General features: G+C 39.8%; 1 protein-coding gene and 1 pseudogene across 1 annotated transcript; both read right to left on the reverse strand.

Annotated features, from left to right (window-relative positions):
- Window positions 1–4,137: 4,137 nt before the first annotated feature.
- Window positions 4,138–5,083, reverse strand: LOC138030459 (histamine H2 receptor-like). The gene has a single exon (XM_068878370.1). The coding sequence runs from the start codon at window positions 5,074–5,076 to the stop codon at window positions 4,138–4,140; it is 939 nt and encodes a 312-aa protein (XP_068734471.1). The 5' UTR covers window positions 5,077–5,083.
- Window positions 5,084–7,323: 2,240 nt separating this feature from the next.
- LOC138030460 (uncharacterized) lies at window positions 7,324–8,434 on the reverse strand (annotated as a pseudogene).
- Between the last annotated feature and the right edge of the window lie 2,115 nt (window positions 8,435–10,549).

Raw genomic sequence — 10,549 nt, forward strand, 5'->3', positions numbered from 1 at the left:
ACGGTGGCGAATCTTCGATGAAAATGCTCATACTTTAAATTTTTGTGTGTCTGGCACGTAGTAGTAGTAGTAGTAGTAGTTGTCGTCGTCGTACGGATCACACGACAACGCAAACGTGAAAACGAGGCTGGATCACATAATGCCTTGCAGATATTGGTTATAGCGAAGGATTCTCTCATTATACTTTCTATAGAAGTGTAACTTAAACAACTCTGCAACATGACAGTAATAAATCTGATCTCGTGCTATTATAACATGCAAAGGAGCCTTTTTTCATGAAATACCTAATGGCATATTTTGCACAGCTTACTTTTTACAACTAAGTCAATTCAGCCAAATTCAGTGTTTTTTCACAGCTCCCTGACAAGGATAAAAGGAATTCAATTTATCTTCCTCCTCTTCATTATCATGTTGTCGTCATCATCATCAACATTATGAACAACAGATGACTCTTGGTTATCGTCATCAGTGTCAATATCACAGCTTCCACCATCTGCAGCATCATTGCAGCTGCAGCTGCTTCGCGATATTGACATCTATTTGTTGAACATTGCTCCTTAATTAGATGGAAGATTGCGTCGGATAGCAGCTTGGGGCAATCACTGTAAAGTAACCAGTAGACATATGGTACGCGCACCGGTGGCTCAGTTGGTTGAGCACCGGGCTGTTACGCGGGAGGTCGTGAGTTCAACTCCGGCCGGCCCAACACTCAGGGTCTTTAAATAACTGTGGAGAAAGTGCTGCCTTTGTAATTACATCTGCAAATGGTTAGACTCTCTTGTCCTCTCGGAAAAGGACGATAAGCCGGAGGTCCCGTCTCACAACCCTTCAATGTTCATAATCCTGTGGGACATAACGGAACCCGCACACTTGTCGTAAAAGAGTAGGGCATGCAGTTCCCGGTGTTGTGGTCTGTATTATGGTTGGGAGGGTAAATGCTCGGAGATATTAGCTACACCAAGCTACTCTAAAAATCCGAGGGTAAATAAAGATATATGATATATGATATGATATGATATATGGTGTACCTCGAGAGAAACCCTTAGGAGACTAATACGAAACAGTTGCTGCATACCGTTGACACTGGAAACTCGCGATCGGTAGCCACTATTATCAACATCATATAACCTGTCCCCCAGGCAATTCCCAGAAATAATAATAGCTTTATTAATCCATAATTAAATTTAAATTTATTAAAATTTATCATTAAATATGAATTTACGATACTAAAATTAAATAAAGGAGAAATATGGGCAATGTACAATTTAAATACTTAGGGTTTTGCAAAATTAAAACTCACGATAACATCATCTATTGTTTAAAATGCAACTTCTCCTTAGCACATAGGACTTCATGTGCCTCTCAGTCCTAGAATGAGGTACCTCAACGAAATTCATCACTCGAGTACAATGGCTATTGATTGTGGGCATTGATATCAGTGAGTAATTGGGATGGTTCTTATCACTTAATATTATTTGAAATAATTGAAAGACTGCGATTCTGCAAACCCTGATGATCTGCAGCGAGGTACTTGGGGATACCAACCCAGACCGGAGATGCATACTCTAACACTGTGAGATAACATTTTTTTGTGACTTGGAAGAGGAAGCATTATAGAAAGGTACATCTCATTCCTATCGTTCATGGTCTTGGATTTGCAAAACTGCGGGGCTTCCTGGATTCCATGCGTAGATTAGAGCTGTTATAACAGGACGCTTTGCGGCTATGATTTAAAAAAAATTTACTTGATCACTTCTCTCTTTCGTCTATAACCCACACTTCAAATATACATTCATTTCATTCATCGAGTCCTTCACGGAAACGAATGAGCTCAACAAATTTACCCGCTCCCGACTGGTTCCTAGACCAGGAAGAAGCAATACTCCGATTCCAGAAAAACGGAAGTTGCATGCATGTGAGGCTTAATAGCCCTCGCGGGAAAGTTCAATTTGAAACAACATGTCGGAAGATCAAATCGATCTTGCTCCCGAAGATATTCCTGGAGCTACCAAACCAAAGTGGACCGTTAATCAACTGAAAGATTGGTTGAAATGACATCGTATTAATCAAAGTGGTAATAAAAAGGAACTTTTTGAAAGGTAGGTGTTCTTGTGTCATCCTTCTATCGGCTGTTTATAATTTTCATGTGAAACAGTTTCATATAGAATTTAATTTCTTTTATAAGTCTAGAACTTGCAGGGAATGATTACTCGAAAAATATACGACCCAGATCCAGGCAAGAGCTTCACTAGAGCAAAGTTAGGGAGACTAAATGAAGAATTCAAGGAAAGTAGGGAAAACGCGAGTGCCACAGCAAACCACTTCGAGAAATTTCCCACCTCTGATTCAGCATTTGCTGATGATTTCACTGCCCTTCCCAAATTTGTTCCACTTGATACATTAGCACACTAAAGAACTGTGGAAAAAACACTAGGACATCAACTGACGCGGTTTCGGAGTTTGCAAGTTGCAAAGGGCTAAGATTATTCTCTTTTGTTCTCGACCTCCACATATGTGTGAGTCCAAATTCCGAGGATGTTGTTTATCTATCTCAGTGCGCTTTGCTAGGCTTCCGGTAGGAAATCCGTTCAATATAAAGTCAAAATGGTAATTCTTTCTGCCGAATATGTCTTGTGTTTAAAGGAAGGTGAAATTGATAACCAATCTAATTTTCATAATGCGGGTCTCACATTTGAAGATGCACCGAAAGTGAAGTTCAACAATTTTCAACATTGGGCACGCTCAAATTTGGGCATTTAGCGGCTCTGACTGCTTTTGTCTCTATAAAATATGTTTTAAGGTGTTTCCAAAAACTAAAGTCGTCGCATTCACTTATGACCCAAGATAGTTAAATAAGCAAACTTTTTCTCGACCCGAAATGCGGTGGACGGCTGTTAGAAAAACTGCCTCTTAAACATGCAGGAAAGATTTAGAATAGGCGAGGCAGATTGACAGCTTCTCAGTACAGCCTTGATATCCACTAGACTAACGAGACAAGGTCAATAAAAGCCGATTATTTTAGAGTATTGACATAGTGGTCCAAGCAAAACAACTGAAAGCTACCATTTTCAACATGGTTCTTAAAGTTTAATACTGTACATCAGCGCGGCTTAGCTCAGAGACACTATTTTTATTTCATAAGGAAATGTCCAACGTCAGTTTGACGGATGGCCATTAGTGTTGACCCCAATGAGCACGGAGAAAAATCACAAAACCTGTGTTGTTGTATCGAGACTCCGTTTATATTGAGTGTGGGTACCTAAGTACCTTATTATTGGAATAATAAGAAATCTCGTTTCTTCCTTTTCTTTTAAATATCTACTACGATCCCTGTACTATACCCTAGTGTATTCGTATCTTAAATATTGCAATGTCGTATAGTCCTAAACTTATCCCTCTAGTTTAAACAGGCGTTTCCTTCTACAGAAACGCATCATCATAATTATAAGTGGAGCTCATTATCGTGCTCATTTACAAGCTCAATATCCTTGATATGTTAAACATTAATGCTTTCCTTGTGGCTTGCTTTATGTCTTCTGATCAATATAACCCTCATCCTATTACTTGTGATAATCGTTTATCTACTCATCGTCAAGTTTATACATACGATACAAAGAACGCCAATAACTGTGCAGGGATGGCGCAGTGGTGAGAGCACTCACCTCCCACCAATGTGGCCCGGGTTCGACTCCCAGATTCGGCGTCATATGTGGGTTGAGTCTGTTGGTTCTCTACTCTGCACCGAAATCTTACCGTATTCCACAGTTATTCTATCTTTAAGACTTCACTGCAAAAAGGAAAACCAAATTAGAATCACCCGTCCATAGTTTGTATACCATCGCCTACCTTGTGTGAGGAACCCAAGGTTAACAAGCTCTCAGCTTGTTTTGGATTTCCTCCTCTTTTAAGGCTTAACTAAAAGCGTCTGTAAAATGATATAATATCAGATAATAGTATTATAAGTCATCCTTTTAGATTTTGTAACCTACTGTAATTTAGTCATTTTCTTTCTTTTTTTGTACGTGTGGCAAACAAACAAATAAATAAATATATGGTGCGATTTATGCCGCTTGCAATGATTTTTCACTCTTTCTCGCATAAATCCACACTTTTGGGCTAGCTTTCCTTGTCCGAGACTCATTCTCTTTTATCTTCTTCTTCGCCAATGCATTCGTTACCGAGTGGCCTCCTAGGAAGGAAACATTTCTTAAACTCGGTTTTGAAAGCACGGTTCATATATCCGTAAATAAACGGATTGATGCAACTGGTAATATAAATAAAGAGAGTTGAAAGAAGAGAAAGATAACGTGGGAAATGAGAATATTCCACAAATTTCGAGACAGTAAATATGACATGAGCAGGCACAAAAAAACTGAAAAATCCTATGACAGTGGTGAACAAGGTTTTGGTGATTTTGACATCGGCAATGTTGGAAGATTGCCATGAAACATTTGCATTGTGCATTTTAACTTGTTTGTAGATCTTCCAGTAAGAAAACCCGATAACAAAATAAGAAGCGTACCTTAAGGCGAGTATGACAGAGAAAAAAGATGGACGGAACCCAATAATGCACATTGCAAAACCCGCATTTGGTTTGCTTTTTTGATCAAGAAAAAATATTGAGAGAAAGGCAAGTGTGAAAGGTATTGCCCAGGCCAGAAATGCGGAGATAACAATACACCGTGGCTTGAAAATTGTTTGGTACTTAGTTGGTTTCACTACTTTATAGTATCTGTTTATTGCCATCAGAACCATGTTAAACGAAGAGGCTTTTGTCAAGGATATATACGTAATGGCAACAAAACCACAAGTAGCTGCTCCAAATGACCACTCTCCAGTTGCCAGAAAGGCGACCGATAGTGGCATAGAGCAACTTGCTTGCAAGATGTCAGTGAGAGCAAGTGAGATAATGTAATAGTTGCTGGGGCAGCGCAATCTCGGGTTTCGATAAACAGCATAACAGACGAGAAGATTTCCAAGCAGTGAAAGGATCATTACCAATGAAAATGTTGCCGTTTCTGTTGCCACAACTGCAATGTGTCTGTTTTGCAACTCTCTCGCTTCCTCCGTGGACATGGTCACTTCTTTTGGGTTGTATTTTCTTTTATAAGCTCCCTTTTAGTCTTATCGAGCATGTCTTTTGTGGAAGAACTCTCTTCAGTTTGATTTCTCCTTTACAAGTGATTCCTGGGTGAATTAATTTTTTCAGCGAATGCTTTTGTTTTCTGAATTTCTCTCAAAGGATATTATTTCAATCTAATCTCGGGTCAACTATTACGACTCTCCACGGGTTAGTTTCTGTTTTCGACCAGGCAAATGAACTTTTATCATAACTGAAAATTACTAAGGTCATAGTGTACAGGGAATTGTTCTCCTCTATTGACCGGAAAGAAATAAAGGAGCAAATTCAATTAGAAAAGTCAATTCGTATTTGGCTAAACTTCAGAATATCCGGCCACTTCATGATTTGCATAAAGTTAATCAGATATCTATTTTTTCATGAACAAACACTGTACTATCAATAACATCACATCTTTCAAAAGCCTCTTGATTTTTTCCTTGTTATTCAGGATTATTACTTTACTGCTATTACGTATATATATCTTACTTCTCGTGTCCTCTTCTGAGAAAGTGTTCCCGGGGCTCATAGTGGTGGTCAACCGATTTGGCTGAAACTCGGCACAAAAGTTCGGTGTGATAAGATATTTATAACATATGGCGTAAATGGATAAATTTGCTTCCAAATGAATTCGTCCATGGACTCTACAAAAGCGGAGCTTTTCCGTCATAAATGTAACTTTGTTCTCAAGCCATTAGACAGAGAGGATCGTTGGGCTAAGGTTAGGGCAAATTTGTGATCAACATGACTACCCAAAATTGGCATTTTTAAAAAAAACTATATAATTGCTCAACTTTTATACCAAATCCACTATGTACTTTAGTGACCCATTTATCAAAATCATTTGCGAAAAATTCGGCTACTTAAGGTTTGTTAGGTTTTGGCACAAATCCTCCATGCCACCCTAAGTCTCAGCAAAATGGAATTCTGAGCATAATTCATGCTATTTGGTGAGTGAAAATGAAACATTGAAGCCAAATCAGCGTTCTTATCTAGAAACACCTGGAATCATAGCTTACAAATGCTCTAAGAAGGCCTCTGATTAGCACTACAAACACCCAGATTAAGAAAAAGAAAGTTTTTTTTTTTTAATTTATTATTTATTGTCTTTAACCTAGTACCCATCGGCATAGCATACAAATGGTGATCCTCTCACCTAGATATAAGAATCTTTTTAAAACATGCTTGAATTTTCTCGGATTTACATTTTTCAGGCAATATTTCTATACATACTATACCCTAAGCTTGCAGTCTCTATATTTTGTCAGGCCGGTTCAGGTAATATTTCTATACATACTATACTCTAACCTTGCAGTCTCTATATTTGTAAGGCCGGTTTTTTGATACAAGATGACGAGAGCTTAACAAAAGCGAACGTTAACAGAAGATCTATGGCTTTTTCAAATTAAAATAGCCTCACTAGCTCTTATAAATACGCATCAGTAAAAGAGCATGATCACACATACAAGTTGCAGTGAGTAGTGTCAAAGTGACTTGTGATCCATCCGATTTCCTGGGTACGTAAGAGCTGATTGAGTCAAATCATCCACTAATTAAAATGCAAAATTCACAGTTAGGAGACCAAAATTACAAATATTTTGTGTTGCAGTTCATATGAAACATAACTTGCAACACTTCAAGATGCGATTGTTATTGTATCGAATTGCCCGCCATATGGGATGTGAGAGTGATTGGACTGGACGAAGTCGAGGAGTCACGCAGCCTTCATGGAGATTTGAGCAAAGCGGGTTTGTTGACTATGACTTTGCGACAATCACAGGAATTGGCTAACTGTAGAAGAGGTTCATAATACGACGCCTTACGATTAACACTACCTATAATTTCAACATCAAAGAACTCGCACAATGACTGTAGTTGACTGAGTTTGCAACAACTTGGCTAATCTACCAGTTGTCAGAGAGTTCGCAAAAATACAAATCTTCATACAAAAGACGGTGCTTGAGACCAATCTCTTGTTCAGCCACCTCAACTAGATGATCAACATATTCCTCTTTCCCCAGTGCTTCGTCTTCACTTTCGCTTTTGCTGATTGGAAGTCTCTTCTGCTGCGCAGCCAGTCGGAAAAGGTACACTTTGACAGTGTGCGCCTCAATCCACTCTGAAACTGAGAAAATTTCCTTTATTTGCTTCACCACGTCTGCTGATGCAGCTTTGTGATAAAGATCTTTAGCTACCTTTTTGAATCACTTTGTCAAGACTTCTTTGACACCTGGAGATATTCGCACCGCAGTCTTTGGCTTCTTCAAGGCCCATCCTTTGCTCAGTTCTGAGTTCGCAGCAGGAACGTAATCTGTCTTGCCAATCTTCTGAGCAGCACCTTTTACGGATGTCGTGACTGGTGCCCATTGCTTACGTTCGGTGTCGTATATGGTCTCCTTCTCAGGAGTCATCATATGATGGCCAGTATCCATATCCTCACCTGCCCTTCAATTGTCTTGAAAGTGGCAGTACAAGCTGATTCAAGTCAGCTAAAAGTATGTACACACTCCACGGCGACATTGTGTTTTCCCTTTGCCTGGTATTTTGCTCGTGCAGCACGTGGTATTTCTTCCGTCCACTCCCCAATCCTCTCAAGCCTACAGACATCTTGATTATTCCAGGACCCCTCTATATCCACGCCCTCTCCAACATTGTAAGCTCGCCAGACGCGCATTCCCTCGGAAGTCAAAGAGAAATTATTGTATATTTCGTTGTTCGGGGGTTCTTGTTATTAGCAGCTCCTGTTGACATTGCAGAGTGGTTAGTCTTCCACACGGCAATGCTCGTTCCTGCAATTCCTCGTGGGAACTCCGATCTTTTCTTTATATCTTCTGCACTTTCAACATTGTGATTTTGGGCGACATAATTTTCAAGACCCTCTTTGCATGGGGCGATATTTCGGTCACATAAGTTCTTACCCGACTAAGGGTCACAGAAGTCATAACGGATGACTTCAATGCCTGACCGTTAGCTTGTGGTGTTGATAGTTCACAAAAGCGCATGACAGTGGTAACATCCAGCATAATCACTTCTTAAAATCGCTCTTGACACTGATTGATGCGATTCTTTGGCAGAAGCTAAGACCTCTTCTAGTATACAAGAAACTGAAAACCAGTCCTGTTTATAGGTGTCAACAGCAACCATGTATGTATGAACAGTGTGCTCGCTTTCTGATAATGCCGGACAATCAGGATGGTTTGATTTGTGAAGGACAGCAGAAAAAGGCCAGCTGATTCCGCACTTGGCGAACCATTGGGACTGCTTTTCTCTGAAGCGCATTAGGTGTAACTTCATGGCGCAGTCATTTTTGACCATAATGGTCTGGTCAGGTCATCTAACTGATCGAGCGTATATTGTCTCGCTTGATCTTGCTGCTCCGATGCTGGACACGGCATGACCCAATTCCCACTTTTGCTTTTTACTCAAGTCCAGGGCACCATTTTTTACAGTGTTTTCGATCGCCTTTAACTACATAAAAGCCGTCGGTGCGAGCTACAAATTTTGCCGACAACATTTGGCATGTTCTGTAGGGCCCCTTAACATATCAAGATAGGCGGCTTGCTTTCTTGACGAAATTCGCAAGTGACTTTATTTCGCGAAATGTGTTCCCTGACTATATCAGGCATTAGCTCGGACAATCTCGCGGTGAGTTAAGGTCCCAGAGCAGGCCTATAAGTTTGCTCTATCACCATTCTTTCCTCGGCTCACTTGAAATAAGCAACGACGAATAACTACTGCGCTGGGCTATGACAGATATTGTTCGTTTTCCACTGGCTTTTCTACTAGATCATATTTTGATAATTATTATTTTTCAAAATGTTTCCTCGATTCTTACATGCAAATTTTCTTCGGTGGAGCAGAACAACATCAACAATGGGAACAATACATCAAATAATGCTACCGTGAACACTGTACTGAATAACTTATCATACGTGAAGAAATGCCAGCAATTACTTCCAACTGCAAAACAACTATGCTTTGCCGTAGCAAACGTACGATCTGCAAGAAATAAGACTGATCTTATTATTGATCATGTGATGGGTAACAAAATTGACCTTTGTGTGCTTACTGAGACATGGCTCAAAGATGAAGATTCTGTTAGTATTTCTTCACTATCACCACCAGGATATTTGTTTCATAATTGTCCTCGACCTTCGCAGCGCATTGGAGGCGGTATTGAATTAATGCACAGAGATAATCTTCAGACTTCTCGAACTGACTCAGGAGAAGAACGATCTTTTGAATATTGTGAATGGAACATTATGAACTTAAGTAGACCACTGAAAATCATTGGTATCTACCGACCACCTTACTCTGAGGCACACCCAGTGTCTGCTAATGTCTTCTTTGAGGAATTTTCTGCCTATCTGGAAAATATTGTTATGTATCCTGAAGTTTTGCTTATCTCTGGTGACTTCAATTTTCATCTCGACAGCAATACTGACACTGACACTGATAAATTCTCGGATTTACTGGAAACTTTTGGTCTCATACAACATGTTACTACACATACGCATTCATCTGGTCATATCTTAGACCTTGTTGTGACTCGATCATGTTATGATTAGCTCCTACAAATTCCACGTACAACGTTCTTCATCTCTGATCATTGCTTTATTGAAATTGCTATGGCTTTTCCGCCTCACCTTGAACTTTCTATAAAAGAAATCTGCTTTCGTCAATACAAGAAGATCGATATTGAGACTTTCAAGAACAACCTCCTTGACTCTGAGCTACACCACTATCCTTCAACTGATCTGTTAAATCTGGCCAAGACCTACGACAAGGAACTTACAGATATTCTAGACAGAAATGCTCCTTTATTGCATAAAACGGTAATTGTAAGGCCTATGGTCCAGTGGTTTAACCCTGAGCTTAAAGACTTGAAAGCAAAGCGAAGAAAGTTAGAGAAGAAAGTGTTGCGAATCCAACGGAAATCTGACAAAGATGCCTATCGTGAAATATGCAACAAGTACACAAAGCTACTGCACGACTGTAAACATCTTTACTACACTGAACAAATCAATCAATGTGCTGGGGATTCCCGTAAACTGTTTCAGGTTGTCACCTCGTTGTGCAATAAGAAACAAGAATGTCCACTGCCACCTCACAATGACAGTGAAACTCTCGCCAATGCTTTTGGTGATTTTTTTTTTTTGCCGCAAAATTGATCTGCTAAGAGAGGAAATTGACAGAATTCATATGGTTCCACCAGAAATTCAACTTCACTCATTTTCTACCGTTACAGAATCGGATGTTCGTGCTGTCATCATGAGCTCCTCTAGTGCATTTTGTAAACTGGATCCAATTCCCACATGGCTACTGAAGTTATGCATTGATGAACTTCTCCCAGTAACAACCGAAATGGTAAGTCTCTCCATCCGTGGTGGACGTGTTCCTGCTGATTGGAAATGTGCTCTTGTGAAAAAA

Source organism: Montipora capricornis, chromosome 13, assembly GCF_036669925.1.
Source record: "Montipora capricornis isolate CH-2021 chromosome 13, ASM3666992v2, whole genome shotgun sequence".
In the NCBI taxonomy this organism is placed as follows: domain Eukaryota; kingdom Metazoa; phylum Cnidaria; class Anthozoa; order Scleractinia; family Acroporidae; genus Montipora; species Montipora capricornis.